At 38.8% G+C, this 24,228-nt stretch overlaps 1 protein-coding gene across 1 annotated transcript in view; it reads left to right on the top strand.

Annotated features, from left to right (window-relative positions):
- LOC116751403 (hepatitis A virus cellular receptor 2-like) overlaps nucleotides 1-16,909 on the top strand; it is a 69,299-nt gene extending 52,390 nt beyond the window's left edge. The window contains exons 5-9 of the mRNA XM_032627237.1: nucleotides 606-704; nucleotides 4,202-4,257; nucleotides 7,346-7,460; nucleotides 8,318-8,354; nucleotides 15,952-16,909. Coding sequence (XP_032483128.1) covers nucleotides 606-704; nucleotides 4,202-4,257; nucleotides 7,346-7,460; nucleotides 8,318-8,354; nucleotides 15,952-16,054 — 410 coding nt within the window. The 3' untranslated portion in view covers nucleotides 16,055-16,909. The remainder of the gene's footprint in view (nucleotides 1-605; nucleotides 705-4,201; nucleotides 4,258-7,345; nucleotides 7,461-8,317; nucleotides 8,355-15,951) is intronic.
- The last annotated feature ends 7,319 nt before the right edge of the window (nucleotides 16,910-24,228 follow it).

Consider the following 24,228-nt stretch of genomic DNA (forward strand, 5'->3'; position numbering starts at 1 on the left):
AAGAGTGACCAAAACACAACTGCAGAAGGAGCCAAGGTACCAGGAACATTGCTTTGAGGCTTATTACCAAAACTCAGACATTGGACAGTACTGTCACCTTAAAGGGACCTCAAGGAATTAAATATTCTCAGTATGTTTTCCATGCTGGTCAGTGTGTGCATCTCCCTGGAAAGATGAGCAGATGGATAATTAGGAACTTGAATAAGGTGAGGAAAACCAGATTGGGGTTCTTGTGAAGCGGGGAGAGTGGATTAGTGCCCACCTCAAGGCCCTGGTCCACAAAAGTGCAACGTCGTTGGTATGAATAAAAGTTTAATTGGGTGTCCTACATAAGATGCACTGTTGTAGGCCAGGGGGATCCTAGGAGTATAAAAAATGAAATAATTCTGTCTATTGATAAGCTCTCCAGATCATTCTCTAGATCAGATTTATTCATGATAATGAAATACCTATGTGGCAGTATACTGCCTGAAGGCCATCCTTGAATACTTTCTAAGAAAGAGTCAAAGGGTAACTCCTGATTTTAGTTTTGTTTTTTATTTTTCTTGGGGGTGGAAATTTTCCTCCACAAATTGAACACCATTCTTCCATTCTTGTCATTCCAGTAGCTTCTTTATCTTCTACTACGCAGAGAGCGGAAACCCAGCCCACCACACAGCAAGAAACAAATATAACCGGCTCCCCATCGCACTCTTGCTCAGCAGGTAACTTCCGTTTCTTTCCTGAACACCTGGGAGCTTTCAAATTTTGATGAACATCGGCACATTGTTAAGAACACATATTCTGGAATAAGACAGATCTGCCTTGATTGCCAACACTGGCTACTCCAGTCAGCTATGCGACTTGAACAGACGTCTTACCCTCTTTGAATCAGTTTTTATCCTTTGTAAAATGGATGGAATGTTACTGATTTTGTAGAATTCTTGCAAGGATTAAATGAGATAAAGATCTTGGGACACAGTTAAAAGGTAAGTGATAGATTTAGTGGCAATTATGACTATTACTTATGTCCAGAATACATACCACTGAGCGGCATAGACAGCTTATATGATTTGGGAACATCCACATGCATATCAGTATTTTTCTAAATTAAATGAACCAGCTTTGACTTCAAACTTAGTATTGGGCTTACTCCCTTGGGCCAGAGCCTTAAAACACTTAAATCCAAACTACGCTGGTCCGGACCAAACTGGTCACCTGTGTTTATGCTTCCTCTAAGACCCAGAGGCTATGTAGAGCCAGGAGGCTCCCCTTCTGCCTTGTCAAGTTTTCATTTCACATGGACACTTTGAGATCGGTTGAGGACACATGACACTGGCACCAAAGAGGCATGCCCCGCTGAGATTCTGCTATTCCACCCCACTGCAGAAGGAGCCAAGGTACCAGGAACATTGCTTTGAGGCTCATTACCAAGACTCAGACATTGGACAATACTGTCACCTTAAAGGGACCTCAAGGAATTAAATATTAATTTAATTAATAATTAAAAAAGTCTTCCCCACTCTCCCCAATTTGGGTAGGTACATATTCTTTTGAGATGTAAGATTGACCTGTCTTTCCTGTGATGGAGAAAGGTGATGCTGAGTCCTGTCACCTTTACCAGCCACCTCTGTTACCTATGGTGGTAAATTTGGGGAGTGCCACATGCAGAACCCCTTTGTAATGCAGAGCTAGCTTATGTGTCCTTGTGCCTGTGATACATCCAAACAAGGTCAAGCTTTGCAAGACTCCTCGTGCACATGTCATCGTGCTCAGGAGTTGCCAGTCTGTAGTGGACCCCCAGTATGGCCTACCTTTTGCCAGTCATTCCTGCAAGCTGGTTAGTTTAAAATGGAGCCAAAGTGAAACTCAGAGAGGGACCAATTCACTTGGGATTAGCTAATGGTGACATTTGGTTTTGAAAGTGGACTCCTTAGTGTGAACTGTTTCCGGGCACAGAAACAAAGTGAAAGTAGATCAAAATACAAAGTAACAGCAGTAGGAGCAGCTGCAACCCACACTTTTATGTGATGAGGAAGAAGAAAGTAGGAGTGGAGAATCGTTCTCTAAAATATGTCACTAAAACCTGATCAGGGTAGAGCTTTCCAGAATGGAACAGACATTGGAGCAGCTGTGTCCTCATGACTTCTGTGACTGCTGCCATCTTGTCAGTGTCTGTGAGGCTGTCCAGCCAAATCCTTACAGTGCCCCAGTCAGAATTCCGTGGGTTAAAGCCTCACAAAGCAAAGAATGTTAATCTGGAAGGAAGTTTGGGCATCATATGGCCTGCTACCCACCTTTTGACAGATGGATGTGCCAGCAAACTGTCATATATTACCTCATTTAATTCTTTCAGGGCAGACCTTCCTTACTGCCATTGCCAGACTGGGGAGGCTCTTTAGTTCTGCTTTGGGGATTGATAGCTTCCAATTCAACTGCCAGTTACTAGCTGCGTGCCCATGGGCAGTTGTTGCATTCCTCATTTTGCGTGTTTGTGAGGAAGGAAGGACATGATGTTTGGAAAGTCCATTGCACTGTGTTCCTCCCCCTATTGCTCCTTTCATTATAACATAATAGTAATAGCTGATATTTGTCTAATATGGTGTTTAGTGCATCTTCTAATGTGACAACTTTATGAGACAGACAAGTGCTATCAACAACTTGTAGTTCAAGGTTACCCCAGCTAGAAATATAAATATATACATATACATACACACATACATAAATGTATATGCAAAGGACCTGATCAAGGTCACATTGCCAAGGGACCTTGTCAGCACTGAAGTCAAGTTTTATCTGACTCAACTCCATGTTGTTTTTATTTATTTATTTTTTATGCTGTTTTGCAACATCACCCATTCTGTACCTGAAGTACTTACTTAAGGTTATAACACAAGTCATACACAGAGCCTAGACTGTAGATATTGTCTTTGGCTCTCTAAGAAGTAGTGTCGGAATGAATAAAATGTAGACACAGTAATGTAAAGTATAAAAATTTGGGGGGATATAGTTAGTCCAGTTTCATTGCCACTGGACAGTGACTTTTTTTTTTTTTTTTTTTTTTTTTTTGCGGTACGTGGGCCTCTCACTGTTGTGGCCTCTCCCGTTGCGGAGCACAGGCTCCGGATGCGCAGGCTCAGCGGCCATGGCTCACGGGTCCAGCCGCTCCGCGGCATGTGGGATCCTCCCGGACCGGGGCACGAACCCACGTCCCCTGCATCGGCAGGCGGACTCTCAACCACTGCGCCACCAGGGAAGCCCAGACAGTGACATTTTTATAACTTTGTCAGTAGTTAGGGAATTCGTAAGACCTGCAGTATTTTCACCGAATGGGAATGCAATGTGTGTGGTGGTTATGAGCTGAGGCTATTGTCTTTTACTAGAGTTGGAAACTTTAACCATTTCAGATCTGTTTCCTCATCTATAAAATGGGGTTTAAAAAATTGGTATAAGGATGTAAAGTGGTCAGTAAAAAGAGAAACCTGTATTTGACCTATAGTTGCTTAGGAGGGCCAACAGTATATATTCTGTATGACAAACGAGATTTTTTAAACACTATTAAAATTTGGATATTCAAAACTTTAAGGCATGATATCCTTTTATATTGGGGTTTTAGGTAGTATAAGATACTTTGGCCTTGGGGCTGATATAACGTATTTTCTAAAGCACTTCTGCAACAATGTCTAGGCACTGTGGCATATAATGTAGGAGTTGGATGCCACCTATTTCAGATATCGTAGTACATTTCACACACATCTTGAATATAAAACCAATGTAACAACTATTTTGAACGGGGTGGTTCTGCTCTTTGGATGTGCAATGGCCTCTGAGCGTCCTCACTGGCAGCTTCTTAGCTGTCATGAAAATATTAATTACATAAATTTAAGTGGCAATTTTTAACCTAGTTCTGATAATGGGCCACTATGGCTCCTCTAAAATTGTAGGTAAACTTTCTGTGTACGTGCATTTTTTTCCACAGAGAGAAAAAAAAAGGGTTCATTTTGGAAGGGTCCATGACAAAACTGTTTAAGAAGCACAACCTTACAGGTTAAATTAATAAATGTTAGTAACTTGGTATAACTCTTGCAAGCCTACAGCATTTAGCTATATGATTATTCAACTTTTCATTCATTACCAGAAGGCAATGTGAATATATTTGGTGTTTGCAGTGAAAATTCAATACTTTTTGTCTTTCTAATTCATTTTCCTTCTTGTTGAGCAGATGGGTATGGCACTGTGACCCAGTCTCCAGATGCCCTTTGGCATAACAATCAAACTGTAAGCATATTCCTTCCTACTTTATTAGCCAGGTTCACTTGTATGTCTCCCTGGAAGCAAGTTACATTTAGAGATTGTTATTGTAAGACTAGTCCACACATTTCAAATAAAGGAAGAAAAGAATTTGACTCTTAAATAGGGATGCTTTAATTAACTTAAAAAGTTTATATAGATGCACTAGTTGTCAGAAATACCTGAAAAGTGATATTTTACTCTCTCTCTCCACACACACACACACACACACACACACACACACACACACACACACACTACAGACTTTCTCCTGCCCAGAAAATTAGAAAAAACGAGTGAATTAATTCAAGGATCGTGCATTAACGTTACATACCAAGGACGGCTTCAGTGATCGTTAGAGAAGTAACGCGCTTTGAATTGATGTGGTGGAATGGGGGCCATCCCAACTAAAAGTATTATATAAATGAAAGTGTGCTTGCTTAAACATAGGCCCCCTAATATCCTTTTCCAGCCCAATTGTCCTCCTATATAGAAATTTTGAGGCCACTTCTGAGTCTTTCTATGCATAAACCTCCCCATATGATGACTTATTAAGGTCCTAACATCTTGAAAAAATTTGTGATTCTGTAGGATGTTGTCATACTTTTTCCACAGTTAGATTGAGAAAAATCTTAGGGACTTTATTCTTATAATGTTCATCAAAACCTCATCTTTCTAAGTTAGAAGAATTTATCAATAGGTCCTTTACTTTCGGCTCCCTTGGGTGAACCAACTTTCCTTTTACCATGTGCAAATAATTCTTCGAACCAACAAACCTAAAGAGCTTCAGGTATGAGCGTCATCCTGATCACAATTGGTGAGAAGTTGCAGCATAGCCATTGTAAGTGAAATTCAAGCTCAGGCAAAGTGGGGTTATTTAGTGTGAGGTCAAACGGCCTTATGTTACATACCTTAGTGACAACGAGAGCACCAGTACATAGGAATGATATTGAAGATTTTAACAACTCTTATGGTATGGGCACTGATCGATCTGATGGATATGTGCTGAATTTGTATATGCCTGTTAAATAGCAGAACTGCCACAATGTAAATGACTGTTATATTGTTATAGCTGGATTAAGAAAAAAAGAAACAAACATTCTGAACGATGAGATTGTTCTTTACCTCAGTTACCGGCAGGACAGGTATGTTTAGCAGCAAGTAGAAGCAAGTTCACAACAGGCAAAATCGTGGGCTTTTTGTGTCTTGACTCTGAAGATGTCAAGGTGTCTCCCAGGTATCCTGAAACCAAGCAGCATATATTTCGACCCAGTAAATCAACTTCCTGAACTCCATATTAGGGAGAGAATTGAACAAATACGTGAAGATGTATAAGAAAAGATGTTCCTTGCTGTTATTTATACTCATGAAAATGTTATAAACAACCTAAATGTTCAATAATAAGGGATTAATTACTTAGTCAGTTAAGCATGCCCACTTATTGCCATTAAGCATGTTGTCACTGCAGTGCATTTACTGACATGAGAAGACAGTGTTGATTGTTAAATGAAAAAACTAACTTTTAAAATAGTGTAGGGACTTCCCTGGCGGTCCAGTGGTTAATAAGGCTCTGCGCTTCCAATGAAGCGGGTGCTGGTTCGATCCCTGGTTGGGGAGCTAAGATCCCGAATGCCGTGCAGCATGACCAAAAAATGTGTGTATGTGTGTGTGTGTGTGTGTGTGTGTGTGTGTGTGTATGTGTGTGTGTGTGTATGTGTGTGTGTGTGTGTGTGTATCTGTGTGTGTGTAGTGTATATACTGTAGTATATATTGAATATAGTAACTGCTTCCGTTAAGAAAAACACTAGGATAAAATTCTAGAAGAGTATGTAATGAAAAATGGTAATAGTGGCTGTTTCTAGATGTTGGGATTATGGTTGATTTTTGTTTTCCTTTCTTTATGCTTAGCTGCACATTCTAAAATGAAACTGCAGTTTTCATGTAACATAATATTTTTAAAAAGGAAGCAAAGCCTGCTTCCTGTAACTCCATGTTCCATGTAACCACTTTACCCCCCACAAGTAAGGTAATTACACAGCTTTTCCCTCCCAAGACACTGGCTGTTCCCCCTTTAAGCAAGGACAGCTCATGTTGTAAGTCACCATCCTTTGTGTTCCTCATAGTGTTGATCAGGAAGTACCTAAATTATCTTTCCCAAGAACCCTATTTAACCTGCATTTGAGAGACAGAGAAACAGAGGTTCAGAGAGGATAAATAACATGTCTAGGGTCACACAGCAACTAAGTAAAAGAGCTGGAATTTTGACTCCAGAGATTAAGCTCTTATGCAGGAAGAGATTTGAGACTTAATCTTTTTCTCTGATCTTCACTTCCTTTCTGTTAAAATACCTACCCCATGGGGCCTCTTTAGGATTAGAGTTAAGTTATGTAAAGGGGCTGAACAGGATGCATGGCGTATTTCGGTTTCATTCTGGGAGGTGATGATCCCTTGCGAACCATACTAGGAGATTTAAATAAAGTTGTATTTCTTTCCAGTTGTGCAACATTTTAATTGTTAAGCAGGGCCACGTATATGAGCATCTACTTTCAAGTCCATTTATAAATACGTAGATGGAATCTTGAATTCTAGTTAAAAAAAAGTTTTGTAATCAAGGGCCAATTTTAATAATTGAACACATTCACATAGCTTGAGATAACACCACCACGTCAACTTATATAGGAACAAAAATTGTTGTTTTCTTTTTTAATATCATAAGAGGATTATTTATGAAAATAGCTTATTAATTTTTAAAAATAGGTATAATTTACATATAATAAAGCACACTGATTTGAAGTGTACAGTTTGAGTTTTGACAAATGTATACACCTCTGTAAATACCACCACAAGCAAGAGATAAAAACACTTCTACCATCCCCAAATACATTTTGAATTCTAAATTGTCTTAGAATTTCACCACATGGTTATAACTTTAAATCATTTGGTCTTCCCCTCATGATCCGGAACTAGCCAAAGGCCAATAAAGATAAGTGTGTCTGTGTACATTATTTTCAGAAATGTTTTCTACCCATAATTCTAAGAAGATTTTTTTTTTTTTGATCTGCTGATGTTTCCTTAGCTTGTGACGCTGGCACAAGATCCATGGATGAGCACCAATGAGGGAGTCTACATTGGAGTCTGTGTTGCTGCCTTGGTATCATTGCTCACATTTTTGGTTTTCATGATTAGCAAAAGTAAGTCACCTCAGGACTGTGCCTGCGGGAGTTTTCTTGAGCCAAACTACCTGTAGCCCTACACACCACATGATTTGAATTTCACATAACTTCCTTGGTTTTTACCTTGTTCTTTTTTTATTTTTTCTTTATCTTAAAATTATTGTCCCATACAGAGAAACATGATATTTAAATTCTCCATAGGAGAAATTAAATATGGAGAAATAAGTGATGATTGGGTAGAGTTGGGGTTTGGAAGGCAGCAAACCATTATAATATATAAGATGTGTTCACTCCTCCTTTCCCCCTTCCCTCAAGAACCAAGTTTTGGCGCTATAGGGGGTGAAATTGTTGAGGGTGTTACAACACCCACTTAACAGAAGAAGCAAATGGGACATTGAGAGGGATACATGATTTCAGGGCTAAGAGTAGAACAAAGGGGTTCACAAGGCAGCCATCCAGGGCCTCCTGGTCTCCTTCCACCAGTGTGCGTGTGTGTAAAACCTGTCACCTATGGAAGAAACACAATCCCCCATTTTTTTTACAGTGAAATATAATTGCATTAAAGTAAGTTGGGATGTGTGGGTGAATACACTAAACTATTAGTAAACATGAGATACTTTATACTAAGGGGCTTATTTGGCTCCTACAGATTCAAAAAAAGTTACCTGGAGTTATCAGGCGAGGGTCCAGATTGGTTTTTTTCCCCTTCTTTTTAAAAATATTTTCTTGTAAATTAATTTTTTCAGCTTCTGAGGTCTGTACAGATTTTGTTCATATCAAAGTAATAACAGTAATAATGTACTTGTTTGGAAAAGAAATCTCATGAACTCTGTGTCTTACATGTTTAATTTTCTCTCACTTCTTCCCCAATTTAGGATATTTTTGCCTGAGTAGCAAGGTGGAGCTACTACGGTAAGGTTGAAAGTTTGTGTCAATGCTTTTTGATATTCTTACTCTAGTAAAAATAAGGATAATTTCTCTCTCCCTCTCTTTTCCTTCTGAACTCTCCATTTTCTACTCTGGATCCTGAAAAATCTAGTATATAGGACACCTCCATTGCCGTCCAACCTTCCAGTGGTATTTTTAGCATCTCTGTATTTCCCTGGAATTGCGCCAGAACTGCTCCAGAAACAGTACCTCAAACCTGACCGCTAGAGCAAGAGAACTAAATTGCAGATTTTGTTTGATGGGACATTTGAATGGGTTGTTTGGTTTGTTATTTGATTTCATTCAGGGCTTTGTTTATTGAGTGTTTATTGAATGCCTACTAAATTCCAAAGAGATGGACAAAACAGACAGAAATGTATAAATGAATAAGCAGGGTATTTTTAGAACTTGCAGAGAAATGCCATGGGGAATACAGAGCAAGGCAATAGGCTATGTGAGTGAGCCCCAACAGAGCAGAAGGCAGTTCTGCAAAGATCTGGAGGAAGATGACTCCAGGCTGAAGACATACAAAGGCACAGGCTGAGGCACGTACTTCCAGCTCCCCACCCTTCCCACCATCCCCATTGTAATATACCCAGCCTGCTCTGTTCCTTTACATTAGTTGTTGGGCCTCATAGCATTTGAATTTTTTGCAAATCTACCCCACTGCCCAGGGAAAGTGAAATCCTCTTTATATGCATTCATGTAGTCATTTCCCCAAACACCTGTCTGTAATGGTAGGAAACCTCTGCCTACTTCCAAATCCAAATAGCCTGCTTCATTTGGTCCAGCTTGGACTTTTTTTTTTTTTTTTTGAGATATAGTTGTTTTATAATGTTGTGTTAGTTTCTACTGTACAGCGAAGTGGAGTTCCCTGTGCTATACAGCAGGTTTTTATTAGTTATCTATTTTATACATATTGGTGAATATATGTTAATCCCAATCTCCCAATTCATCCCTCCCCACCCCCACTTTCCCCCCTTGGTGTCCATATGTTTGTTCTCTACATCTGTGTCTGTATTTTTGCCTTGCAAACTGGTTCATCTATACCATTTTTCTAGATTCCACATATATGCATTAATATACGATATTTGTTTTTCTCTTTCTGACTTACTTCACACTGTATGACAGTCTCTAAGTCCATCCACGTCTCTAAAAATGACCCAGTTTCATTCCTTTTTATGGCTGAGTAATATTCCATTCTCTATATGTACCACATCTTCTTTATCCATTCATCTGTCGATGGGCATTTAGGTTGCTTCCATGACCTGGCTATTGTAAATAGCACTGCAATGAATATTGGGGTGCACGTGTCTTTTTCAATGATGATTTTCTCTGGGTATATGCCCAGTAGTGGAATTGCTGGGCCATATGGTAATGTAGATTTTCTGATGATGGCCGTTCTAACTGGTATGAGGTGATACCTCATTGTAGTTTTGATTTGCATTTCTCTAATAATTAGTGATATTGAGCAGCTTTTCAAGTGCTTCCTGGCCATCTGTATGTCTTCTTTGGAGAAATGTCTATCTAGGTCTTCTGCCCACTTTTGGATTGGGTTGTTTGTTTTTTAGGTATTGAGGTACATGAGCCGTTTATATATTTTGGAGATTAATTCTGTGTCCGTTGATTCGTCTGCAAATATTTATCTCATTCTGAGGGTTGTCTTTTCATCATGTTTATACTTTCTTTTGCTGTGCAAAAGCTTTTAAGTTTCATTAGGTGCCATTTGTTTATTTTTGTTTTTATTTCCATTACTCTAGAAGGTGGGTGAGAAAAGATCTTGCTGTGATTTATGTCAAAGAATGTTCTTCCTATGTTTCCCTCTAAGAGTTTTATAGTGTCCGGTCTTACATTTAGGTCTTTAATCCATTTTGAGTTTATTTTTGTGTAGGTGTTAGGCAGTGTTCTAATTTCATTCTTTTACATGTAGCTGTCCAGTTTTCCAAGCACCACTTATTGAAGAGACAGTCTTTTCTTCATTGTATATCCTTGTCTCCTTTGTCATAGATTAGTTGACCATAGGTGCATGAGTTTATTATCTCTGGGCTTTCTATCCTGTTCCATTGATCTAAATTTCTGTTTTTGTGCCAGGACCATATTGTCTTGATTACTATAGCTTTGTAGTATAGTCTGAAGTCAGGGAGTCTGATTCCAGATCTGTTTTTTTTTTTTTTTTTTTTTTTCCTCAAGATTGCTTTGGCTATTTGGAGTCTTTTGTGTCTCCATACAAATTTCAAGATTTTTTGTTCTACTTCTGTAAAAAATGACATTGGTAATTTGATAAGTATTACACTGAATCTGTAGATTGCTTTGGGTAGTATAGTCATTTTCACAATATTGATTCTTCCAATCCAAGAACATGGTATATCTCTCCATCTGTTTGTGTCATCTTTGATTTCTTTCATCAATGTCTTACAGTTTTCTGAGTACAGGTCTTTTACCTTCTTATGCAGGTTTATTCCTAGGTATTTTATTCTTTTTGTTGCAATGGTGAATGGGATTGTTTCCTTAATTTCTCTTTCTGATCTTTTGTGGTTAGTGTATAGGAATGCAATAGATTTCTTTGCATTAATTTTGTTTCCTGCAACTTTACCAAATTCATTGGTTAGCTCTAGTAGTTTTCTTGTTCTTTAAAAATTGCCATTGGTAATTTGGTAAGGATTACTTTGCATCTTTAGGATTTTCTATGTATAGTATCATGTCATCTGCCAACAGTGACAGTTTTACTTCTTCTTTTCCAATTCGTATTCCTCTTATTTCTTTTTCTTCTCTGATTGCTGTGGCTAAGACTTCCAAAACTATGTTGAATAATAGTGGCGAGACTGGACATCCTTGTCTTATTCCTGATCTTAGAGGAAATGCTTTCAGTTTTTCACCATTGAGAATGATGTTGCTGTGGGTTTGTGGTATATGGCCTTTATTATGTTGAGGTACCTTCTCTCTATGCCCACTTTCTAGAGGGTTTTTATCATACACAGGTGTTGAATTTTGTCAGAAGCTCTTTCTGCGTCTATTGAGATGATCACATGGTTCTTATTCTGCAGTTTGTTAATGTGGTGTATCCCATTGATTGATTTACATATATTGAAGAATCCTTGCATTCCTGGGATAAATCCCATGTGATCATGGTGTATGATCCTTTTAATGTGCTGTTGCATTCTGTTTGCTAGTATTTTATTGAGGATTTTTGCATCTATATTCATCAGTGATATTGGTCTGTAATTTTCTTTTTTTGTAGTGTCTTTGTCTGGTTTTGGTATCAGGGTGATGGTGGCCTCATAGAATGAGTTTGTGAGTGTTCCTTCCTCTGCAATTTTTTTGGAAGATTTTGAGAAGAATGGGTGTTAGCTCTTCTCTAAATGTTTGATGGAATTCACCTGTGAAGCCATGTGGTCCTGGACTTCTGTTTGTTGGAAGGTTTTTAATCACAGTTTCAACTTCATTACTTGTGATTGGTCTGTTCATATTTTCTATTTCTTCCAGGTTAAGTCTTGGAAGGTTATACCTTTCTAAGGATTTGTTCATTTCTTCCAGGTTATCCATTTTATTGGCATAGAGTTTGTTGTAGTAGTTTCTTATGATGCTTTGTATTTCTGCGGTGTCTGTTGTAACTTCTCCTTTTTCTTTTCTAATTTTATTGATTTCAGTCCTTTCCCTCTTTTTCTTGATGAGCTTGCCTAAAGGTTTATTTATCTTCTCAGAGAACCAACTTTTAGTTTTATTGATCTTTGTTATTTTTTCCTTTGTTTCTATTTCATTTTTTTCTGCTCTAATGTTTATGATTTCTTTCCTTCTACTAACTTTGGGTTTTGTTTGTTCTTCTTTTTCAAGTTCCTTTAGATGTAAGTTTAATTGTTTATTTGAGATTTTTCTTGTTTCTTGAGGTAGGGTTGTATTGCTATAAACTTTCCTCTTAGAACTGCTTTTGCTGCATCCCATAGATTTTGGATATCATGTTTGTGTTGTCATTTGTGTCTAGGTATTTTTTGATTTCTGCTTTGATTTCTTCAGTGATCTCTTGGTTATTTAGTAGCATATTGTTTAGCTTCCATGTGTTTGTGTTTTTTACATTTTTTTCCTGTAATTTATTTCTAATATCATAGTGTTGTGGTTGGAAAAGATGCTTGATACACTTTCAATTTCTTTAAATTTACTGAGGCTTAATTTGTGACCCAAGATATGATCTATCCTGGAGAATGTTCCATGTGCACTTGAGGAGAAAGTGTAATGTGGTGTTTTTGGATGGAATGTCCTATAAACATCAATTAAATCTATCTGGTCTATTGTGTCATTTAAAGCTTGTGTTTCCTTATTAATTTTCTGTCTGGATGTTCTGTCCATTGGTGTAAGTGAGGTGTTAAAGTCACCCACTATTATTGTGTTACTGTCAATTTCCTCTTTTATAGCTGTCAGCATTTGCCTTACATATTGAGGTGCTCCTATGTTGGGTGCATATATATTTATAATTGTTGTATCTTCTTCTTGGATTGATCCCTTGATCATTAGGTAGTGTCCTTCCCTGTGTCTTGTAACATTCTTTATTTTAAAGTCTATTTTATCTGATATGAGTATTGCTACTCCAGCTTTCTTTTGATTTCCATTTGCATGGAATATCTTTTTCCATCCCCTCACTTTCAGTCTGTATGTGTCCCTAGGTCTGAAGTAGATCTCTTGTAGACAACATATATATGGGTCTTGTTTTTGTATTCATTCAGCGAGCCTGTGTCTTTTGGTTGGAGCATTTAATCCATTCACATTTAAGATGATTATCAATATGTATGTTCCTATGACCATTTTCTTAATTGTTTTGAGTTTGTTTTTGTAGGTCCTTTCATTCTCTTGTGTTTCCCAATTAGAGAAGTACCTTTAGCATTTGTTGTAGAGCTGGTTTGGTGTTGCTGAATTCTTTTAGCTTTTGCTTGTCTGTAAAGCTTTTGATTTCTCCATCAAATCTAAATGAGATCCTTGCCGGGTAGAGTATTCTTGGTTGTAGGTCTTCCGTTTCATCACTTTAAATATATCATGCCACTCCCTTCTGGCTTGCAGTGTTTCTGTTGAGAAATCAGCTGTTAACCTTATGGGAGTTCCCTTGTATGTTATTTGTCATTTTTCCCTTGTGGCTTTCAATAATTTTTCTTTGTCTTTAATTTTTGCCAATTTCATTACTATGTATCTTGGTGTGTTTCTCCTTGGGTTTATCCTGTATGGGGCTTGCTGCACTTCCTGGACTTGGGTGGCTATTTCCTTTCCCATGTTATGGAAGTTTTCGATTATAATCTCTTCAAGTATTTTCTCTTGTCCTTTCTCTCTCTCTTCTCCTTCTGGGACCACTATAATCCAAATGCTGTTGCATTTAATGTTGTCCCAGAGAATCTCTTAGGCTGTCTTCATTTCTTTTCATTCTTTTTTCTTTATTCTGTTCTGTGGCAGTGATTTCTACCATTCTGTCTTCCAGGTCACTTATCCGTTCTTCTGCATCAGTTATTCTGCTATTGATTCCTTCTAGTGTATTTTTCATTACAATTATTGTATTATTCATCTCTGTTTGTTTGTTCTTTAATTCTTCTAGGCCTTTGGTAAACATCTGTTGCATCTTCTTTACCTTTGCCTCCATTCTTTTTCTGAGGTCGTGGATCACCTTCACTATCATTATTCTGAATTCTTTTTCTGGAAGGTTGCCTATCTCCACTTCATTTAGTTGTTTTTCCAGGGTTTTATTTTGTTCCTTCATCTGGGACATGGTCCTGTGCCTTTTCATTTGGTCTGTCTTTCTGTGATTGTCCAGCTTGGGCTTTAAACAGGTCTTTCTTCGATTCCAAATCCATCCCTCTTAAGCTGCCAGATGTTATTCCTAGTTCTCTTTCATTGGATGTTATTACATAGTGTTTCCTATGTCTGAGTTAATCATATGAGCCAATCCACAGAACATGCCTTGAACTATGCCAAACATATTGCAAGTGTTCCATAAACATTGGCTTTTATCATTGGAGTCATGCCCTTCACAGCAGTGAACCTGTAAACCCTTCATAGGCACTATTATTATTCTTAGTCTACAGATTGGAAAACAGGTTTAGAGATGTTAAGTAACATCCAAGGTCACACCGCACAGCAGGTAAAAGACTCAATCTTATGTCTCTTAGAGTCCAAAACCCATACTTATAGAAATTTTTGACTATCTGCTTCCAGGAATGGAAGAAAAAAAATACTCCCTACAGGCAGAAAAGCATGAAAGATAGCATCCTTTTAGTTTATTTTTGTCCTTTTGCTGTTAACATTTTTTTAAAGTTTCACTTTTTGTCACCTAATTAGAAAAGAAAATATTTATTGTAGGAAATACTGTATAATACAGCAAAGCAAAGCAAAACAAAACCAAAAATGAGCATTTCCCCATGAATTTATTTTTGGTGCACCTATATCACATTGACTCATTTTGAGCTGCTGACACCTAAATGGTTTCCATACATGTGTGACTAATCCATTTAAAGATCAGAGCTGAATGAAGATGCAGTACATTTCATATCATTTCTGGGTAGGCTTAACTAATAAAAAATAGTAACTATATACACTACAAATTATAAAAGAGTAGCAATATCAAAACTCCACAAATGACCTATTCATATTGATGTGTGAGCATATGTGTTATAAAAGTCATTTAACCCATGGCTTTCTGATTTTGACCATTAAGGCATGGTAAGATTTTTGACTCCATGATCTAGTATACACTTTGATGAAACAATACTATTTAACTATACCAGTATGCTCTGATATTTTGTATACTTATATATATTTATCTTAAAAACAGGATATAGAGCACTAAATAGATTTAATAACCCTCTCTAAAGGGTCACAGTTCACAGCTGGAAAAACACTAGCCAAACCATTTCCAAGCCATCTTTGAGAATATGTATACTGGTTTAGTACTTCAATTTGATGTCTGATGTTTGTCTTCTTAGATTTTCTTTCTTTGTTTTTTTTAAAGATATTTATTTGGCTGCATCGGGTCTTAGTTGTGACACATGGGATCTTCTTTGAGGCATGTGGCATCTTTTGTTGCAGTGCATGGGCTTCTCTCTAGTTGTGGTGTATGGGTTTTCTCTCTCTAGTTGTGGCACATGGGCTCCAGAGTGTGTGGGCTTTGTAGTTTGCAGCATGAGGTCTCTCTCACTGAGGCCTGCATGCTCAGTAGTTCTGGCACACAGGCTTAGTTGCCCCATGGCATGTGCAATCCTAGTTCCCCGACCAGGGATCGAACCTGCATCCCCTGCATTGGAAGGCAGATTCTTTACCACTGGACCATCAAGGAAGTCCCTAGATTTTCAATTTTTGTATTCTATTACATGAGACTCTAGAAGGAGACCAGTCTGAGGTTTTAGAAACTACTGCTGAGGTTTTCTACCTGCTTATTAAACACTTTCCTGAAATTTCATATTCACAACTCTGAAAGCTTGTATTTATTTCATAGGCTGTGTGAATGGGGTTCTGGGAAATGCAAATACCCAATCTTGCTTGAACATAAACAAGTGTACTGCTCATACTTGAAAAGTGGTCTGCTTTTCTCTTACTCATGTTATTCTTTCTGTAGTGTGATTCCGTTGAGGGACTCTCACATTGGAGCTTTGAAAAATGCAGCTCTGAAGCCTGTCCGAGCAGAAGACAATATCTACATTATTGATGACCTTCATTAAGTCATGGATCCAGTGGCCTTCTAAGGCGTTATGCCCTTGACTGTGGAAGACAGTGACCAGATATCACTGTGCCAGAGTCCTTTCATGAAGCAGGACAATTTTTCCGTCAGTTTCCCATGGCATTCCAACCAGTCGGTGATATTAGGTAGAGTGAGTCTAGCTCATCTGTGTACCGTCAACCTCTGTAACATTGTCCTAATTTTTTATACTAAAACTGGCTCAATCTTTCTGGTCATTGCAGAGCTCTCTCCAAAACATGAAATTTATTCCTTAGAATTGTACATTCTCTTTAGACCCTATGAATCCTGTTTTCTATCAAGAATTCTCCTTGGGGAGACAGAATAAACACTACTACCTCAGTTACCAAAGCTGTCAAGAAGAGCTGAATACCACTTAGAATCAACAAATCCAATTTGGGACTTAAAGGACTTAACTTGGAAGCATTTCATGATTGTAATTTTTTTTAATCAAGCCACTTCAAATGTTATATTCATTAGGGCCCCCAAAGATTTCAAATCACGGGAGCGTACAGGTTTTTATTTACACAATGGGAAAATAGAAGTGAATGTGATTTTGCCATTATAGGTATATCTGGTTTCTCAGGGCTCTGGAAATAGAAGTGCTTTCCCTGGGCCCAGGATGGGTATTTTAGCAGTTAGAAGAAGCTGGCATAGTGAGTGGACCATGGAGACACCAGGGGAAGAAAATCAATTGCCATATGATTTATGCTGTTTTGGCTACATTGGTGCCACAGTTCTAGGCACTTATGTAGACAACTGGCAGACTCTCTGATGTAATTTTTAGAATGAGGCAGGGTGGAAATAAAAGGAAAAAAGAGGGGGAGGGAGTAGTAAAAGAGGCTTTCTGACTTAGAAAAGCTAGTTTGCAAATATAATAGTGTTGTTTGAGAGTGTTACCAGTTTCAACCGAAATGCTAAGTTGTCCTCAAACCACTTTGATTTTTAAAATTGTTTTGGAAGGATAAAGGGTCTTTTTCATATTGAATCAATTCCTGTGTTATATCTTTTTCACAGCTCAATTAAATTTTTGGTTTTTCCAGAAAAATTAGAGAAAGGCTAACGGTAAAGATATTTTTAGTCACTAGGAGCATTTCTACATGAACAGTTAACAAGACTGGAAATTAATTTCAATTTGAGTAAACCCTGAAACAACTCATGCTTGAGTTGTTTGGGAGGTGTTCAGAGCTACTCACACCAAAGTGGTCCATGAGGGCTGGATGCTTGTTTTTGAAGGTAATGTTTTTGACACTTCTGCGGAGTTCTGGGAAATTAATAGGACCTCTGAATAAAGGTTATGGGGCAAAGAAGATTGCTAAACATTGTATACTAGTTTTCACAAGTGGGACCAGACTTATCTAGTTTAAAAAATTATGTTCCAACTACAGGGATTTTTTTTTAAAATTCAAGACAATATGCATAACCATAGTGATTTCAAATTAATGTCAAGATGTATAACTTCTCTTGAAAGAGCTAACAACATCGGACTGCATCCCTATGCAGCCAGGGCCCCACTAGATGGCACCACATCCCTCAGCCCCCCCCCCCCCCCCCCCCCCCCCAGCCCTTGCCTTGCCTGCAGGCTCACGTTTGTTACCTGCTTTGTGGCTTGTGGGGCTTTGAATTTTTTGATGCGTGCTCTATTCTCCATATCCTTCCTGGAGTTTTGTGATGACACATTACAGGTTATGGGAATTTGATCAACTTTATTCAATCCAGCATTTCCAAAATTTGTTTAAAATCCCTGAGCACCATGACTACTGGCATACCCAGTAGCGTTCTGTGAAACAAGATGGGGAGCCTGGGAGAAAGCAGATGGTACACAGAATTAGAGATAGGACCTGAGTTCTAATCCTAACTCTTACCAGTAACATTGAATGACATTAGGATAAATCATTCTTTATGCCTAAGTTTTTAATATATTTTTTAATGAAGTAGAGATGATTTACAATGTTGTGCTAATTTTTTTTTACACCTCAGAATTATTTCCAAACACATTGGTGTATAGTGGTAATTCCAATGACATATTCTTTGTGAGAAAAATAAAAGTGAAAAACACTACAGAAATGCAAAGTTTTCTTTTGTGTGTATGTGGAGTTGGTAGTGATAGATCTAGCATCAGTGCTCAGTAAATAATTTCAACAGTGTTGCATTCATAAGTCTCTTGCTATATGGTACCTTTTATTATTTTTCTGAATAATGTTTCTGTTTTTGAAAAGTTAATATTGGGTAAATTATTATTAAATTGGTAATATTTGGTAAATTGGTAAAATTATTAAATTGGTAATATTGGGTAAATAATAAATTGGTTAATATTGGGTAAATTATTATTAAATTCTTTTCTGTAAAAGTGCCAATTTTATATAATGAATTTACTTTTGTTTTTGATCTTTTGAGACCATCGAGATTTCATTGTCTATAGTCGATCTTGGGATTTAGGACACTGGTATAATTAAAGCTATATATTTGAACTTAGGAAATTCTGCACATCTTTAAAAGTAGAGGAACCAATCTTTCACTGATGGCTGTGAAGATAATTTTGTGAGTACATGCAAGTGTGAGGGACTCCTCATCATGAGCTTGATTTGTACGTACACTCATTAATAAAACACATTTTTGTTTTCATTTTGGAAATTGACTTGTTTTCTTATTCTCATCATTTAGTCAAGGCCAGCCATCTTCAACTTGCTGTGGACTCTCAGGACAAGGGCAAATGGGGCAAGATTTGAGAGTCAGGTGTGCCTGACATTCCTCTAGGTGCTGTGGGTGGAACAGAGAACAGCGCTGAACTCCAGTTCCCAAGGAGCTCCAATTCAGTAGGAAAGAAAACCCCACACCATCAATTCTGGTGCTGGTAATGATAAGGAAAAAAAGATATACACCGGTAGAGCTGAACTTCTCAAACATGGCATTTGGGGCCAGATAACCCTTTGTGGTAGGGGGCTGTACTGTGCATTATATGATTGGTTATCATCATCCCCGGCCTCTACTCACTAGAGAACACTTGTGCCCACCAGGTAGTGACAACTGCAAATGTCTGTAGACGTTACCAACGTCTCCTGAGAGGCAATAATACCCTTGGTTGAAAACTGGTGTGATAGAGGATGCCTGGAGGGGAGCGCTTGTGGGGAATTGGTGTAACTTTTGCTGAGTTGGTCAGGAGCTGCCTCTGGGAAAGCAGTGACGTTTGAGTTGAAACCGAAAGAATGTGTAGGTGGCAGTGACGTGAAGAAATCCAGCAAATGCAGAGGCCCTGAGGTAGGAATAAGCTTGTGTGTTAAGAGGGAGAAAGTATGGTGTGTTCCAAGGACTAAAAAAGCCAGTGTGGCTGAGGCAGAGTGAGTGAGGAAGATTGAAAAGAAATGAAGCTGGAGAAACGGGTGCCGTTTTTAGGTGCTGTTGCAAAGGGCTGTATGAACATATCCGTTTGAGAAGAATCCCATTCTTGGAAAACAAAGCACTTTTGCTACTAGGGGTTGAACCTGCAAATTTTATTTTAACATTTATTAACGTGCTGTAGTGATACCGTCCAAAGTTCAGATATAAAAAGCCAGTTTGGTTGGAGCGACAGGAGAGGGTACCTGAGGGGAAGGACAGGGGTGCATCCTGGCAGTGAGGGGCTTTCCACAGGGCTGTGTGAGGGCACCCATGCCTAGGAAGAGGGGTCCTGGAAGAAGAGACTCCAAAGTTTGAATCACATGGGCCCGGACGCAGCTGAACCCACTCTTCCTAAACTTACAGCTTTGAATTAGTGGGGTGGAGCAGGGGCTGCCTTCAGCTAGTCCACAATGGATTTTTTAAATAGTTAGGTGTTTTAATGTACATTTGTTGAACACGATGCATCAAAACTGTGATTTAATGGATATTATTTAGGATGAATACAATTTTAAAGTTGACCTAAAACAACTTGAGTGAACAATAGCAAAAGGGCACTGTGAATATGGCAAAGGTTATGTAGATGCCTGAAGTCAGGGAGGCAATGAGTTAGATCAACTGGGAGCTCCTTAGAATACAGATCCCTGGGCTCTGCTCCTAGAGATTCTGATTCAGTAAGAGAGGTGGGCCCTAGGAGTTTATTTTTTGTTGGTTTAAATTACAGAAGATAAGTTACTAAAAATTATTTTACATTTCAACAAAAACATTCAGAATTCATGAAAGAATATGTAGAAAGAAGAGCATGCAATAATCCTCCATTTCTACTTATGTGAGCAGTAAATTTCATGAAATGAACATGACAACTTTATATTTAGACTGTGTGGGTATCTGATGGGCTTTTGAGGGTAAAAGAAATTGCTCACTCTTGAGTCCCTAAAACACCCTAAGAAATGTAGGGTAGCATATTTTCTCTCTGGTTGTGCAGAAGTGTTTCTTCAAGATTCCTAGCGCTCTCTAGGAGGAATGGAATACTCGTCAAAATTTATCATTTGTTCTCCCGCTGGTCGAGGTCTTCTGTCAGTTGGTTGTGAACAGCTTTGATGGGGGCAGTCTCAGGATACAAATCCTCTCAAGACTGTTTCTTCTTTGACTCTTGATCACATCAGATCATCTGAAGAAGTATAGACAAAGCCATTGCTGCACCCACTGCAAAGGTACTAATAGCCAACAAAAACCCAGATGGAGCCTTTAGTAGCCTTGGTGTAGAGTGTGAGCAGGGTGTATGGAGGCTGAGGGAGGAAGAGTCGAATCCTGAGAATTCCTGGGGATCTAACTTTAAATTTCCCTTGGGAATTCTCAAGGCTCCTAAGGGCCTTTGCAACTCTGAGTCGGAGTCTTTGGTTACGTTCTTTTCCACGTGGCTACCAGTGTAATCGAAGAAACCAAGGTCTGATTGTGCTACATGTGAGATGAAAATCCTCCCACTGCTCCCCAGTAGGTACAAGTCCCTACTCCATCATAAGCCCTTCACAACTTCTCCCTTGTCTGCTTGCTTCATGCAGCCCCTCCATGCAGTGCTCCAGCAGATATAAATGCCTCAGATACCCACTCTCCACTCCGTAGTTCAACCCATCTTGGGGGGATGCTTGTCTCCTGTCTCCCCACCAGGCATGCCATTCCTCAACGTTCAGTTCAACTGTTACCTCTTCATACTTTCTCAACCTCATCCCTGTAGACAGAATTAATCCCTCTTATGAACGCTTCTGTGCAGCCCATTGTAGTCGCTCAATGAATAATACAGAGTACCTCCCATGCACCAGGCATGGTGCTAGTGCCTGACTCAGGTCCTTCTGCATGAGGCCAGCACCCCAGCTAGCATGTGTGGTACCTTGGGTGAATTAAAAAGAGGCCTCCTCCTCCTTCTGGCTGACAGAGCCCTGAGCCAGGGCAGAGACTTGTCAAATTGAATCTCTACAAACTGTCACCTTAGATAGTGACCCTAGAACTTAATCCTTTGTATAAGAGGTCTTTAGGTTGATGATGTTCTTATACTGAGCTCTTTGAGGGAAGTGTATGTAGTTTCCCAGCATCTAGCTTACACATAGTATGTGCTCAATACATATCCATGACGATTAGTGAATACATCGACTGAAAGAATGTTTCCTAGAGCCTTCTTGTGTGTGCTGGGGATGGGATGGGGCATGGAAGAATGTCTCTGAAACCAGAAACAACCCCCTTCCTATGACTGGGTGGAGTGTAGGAGTCTGTGTAAGCCCCACAGACCCGCTGAGACTAGTAATTTACAACCTTGACTGCAAATTAGAATCACGTGGGAACCCATTTCCACACCAATCAAATTAGGATCTCAGCAGGTGGGGCCCAGGTAGTGTTAGCCTTTTCAGCCTCCCCAGATGATTTCAATGTGTAGCCTAGGTTGAGAACCACTGACCTAGAGAGAGTTGGAGAGGGAATGTGACAGCATGTTTTCTTGTTGTGTGTGACAAGCGCTCTGGAAAAGCTTAAAAGATACAACCAAAACAGGAACACATCAACAGTGGGCTGGGGCAGGTGAACGACCAGGTAGGGAAAGGGCACGACGCCGGGTGCCATCTGATCTGTCCTCCATCTGGCTTCCTTGGCAATGGCATGATGTTGATGGCAGCCCTGGGAACAGGAAGTCTGGATGCTGCCATGCTTTTGTAAGGCTTCTCGGAAAGCCGGCCCACAGCTGCCTCGTTTGACTGTCCCTGGGCCTCCGAGGAACTAAATGTTTTCTTCCACCAGTTGTAAAAATAAGCAAAGAAGAAAGTCCCCTTTGGCCTCTGAGGAAGTGCTCTAAGGTAACCTTCTCTGTTTTGTGTTCTCAACTGCTGACATGGGGTATGCTCTGTCTGGCGGTTCCTGCACCTGCAGGAGCCTAAACAAGATACTTGGATGATGAATGTTTCGCATATTTCTCAATAGACTTTATTTTTTAGAGCAGTGTCAGGGTCACAGCAAAATTGAGCGGAAAGTACAGAGAGTTCCCATATGGCCGCCTTCCTCTCCCCACAATACACAGCCTCCCCCACCATCCACATCTCTCGCAAGCGTGGTACATTTGGTACAATTGATGAACCAGCATTGCCACATCATTATCAACTGGAGTCCATAGTTTAAATTGCAGTTCACACTTTGTGAGTTGCATGCTACAGGTTTTGACAAATGTATCATTACACGTGTCCACCATTACAGTATCATGCAGAATAGTTTTATTGCCCTATTTACTGCTCTATGCTCCACCTATTCATTCCTTCCTCCCCCCCCAAACCTGCGACAACCACTGACCTTTGACTCCATAGTTTTACCTTTTCTGAGACTTCATGTGGCTGGAATTATACAACACGTAGGCTTTTCAGGTCGACTTCTTTCACTTACCAATATGCATTCAAGGTTCCTCTGTTTCTTTTTGTGGCTTCATAGCTCATTTCTTTTTATTGTGGAATAATATTTTATAGTTTAAATGTACCTCAGTTTGTTTGTTCATTGACCTATTGAAAGATATTTTGGTGGCTTCCAAGTTTTGGCAACTGTGAATAAAACTGCTGTAAACATTCATGAGCGCGATTGATGGATTGTATGGTGAGAGTTTGTTTAGTTTTGTAAGAAATTACTAAACTGTCTTCCAAAATAGCTATACCATTTTTTATTCCCGTCAGCAATGAATGAGAGTTCCTGTTGTTTCACATCCTTACCAGCAATTGGTGTTGGATTATAACCATTCTAATAGGTATGCTGTGGTGTCTCATTTTAATTAGCATTCCCCAATAACATATGATGTTGAGCATGTTTTCATATGTTTATTTACCATCTGTATATCTTCTTTGGTGAGGTGTCTATTTAGGTCTTTTGACCATTTTTTAAATCAGGTTGTTCATTTTCTTATTGCTGAGTATTAAGTTCGTGGTATATTTTACGTAACAGTCCTGTATCAGATATGTTTTTTTGCAAGTATTTTCTCCCAATCTGTGGCTTGTCTTCTCATCCTCTTGACAGTGTCTTTCACAGAGTAGGAGTTTTTAATTTTAATGAAGTGCAACTTCTCATTTTTTTCTTTCATGGGTCATGTCTTTGGTGTTGTACCTAAAAAGCCATTCCCCTATCCAACGTCATCTAGATTTTCTCCTATGTTATAATCTAGGAGTTTTATAGTTTGGTGTTTTACATTTGGGAGTATGACCCATTTTGAGTTAATTTTTGTGGAGGTTATAAGGTCTGCATGTAGATTCATTTTTTTGAGGTAGATATCCAGTTAGTCCAGCACCATTTATCGAAAAAACAATCATTTCTCCATTGAATTATCTTTGCTCCTTTGTCAAATAGAATTTTACTTTATTTGTGTGGTTCTCATTCTTGGCTCTCTATTCTGTCCCATTGATTTATTTTTCTATTCTCTGGCCAGTAGCATACTGTCTTGATTGCTGTAGCTTTATAATAAACCTTGAAGTTGGGTAGTATCAATCTTCTGACTTTGTTCTTCAATAGTGTGTTGACTTATTCTGAGTCTTTTGCATTTCCATATATACTTTGGAATCAGTTTGTTATTATTCATAAAATAACTTTCTGGGATTTTTATTGAAATTGCATCGAGTCTACAGATGAAGTTGGGAGGAACTGACATCTTAATAATATTGAGCTTCCTGATCCATGAGCATGGACTAGCTCTCCATTTATTTAATTTTGATTTCTTTTTTTTTTTTTTTTTTTTTTTTTTTTTTTTTTTGTGGCACGCGGGCCTCTCAC

Source organism: Phocoena sinus, chromosome 3 (genome assembly GCF_008692025.1).
Source record: "Phocoena sinus isolate mPhoSin1 chromosome 3, mPhoSin1.pri, whole genome shotgun sequence".
Classification (NCBI taxonomy): domain Eukaryota; kingdom Metazoa; phylum Chordata; class Mammalia; order Artiodactyla; family Phocoenidae; genus Phocoena; species Phocoena sinus.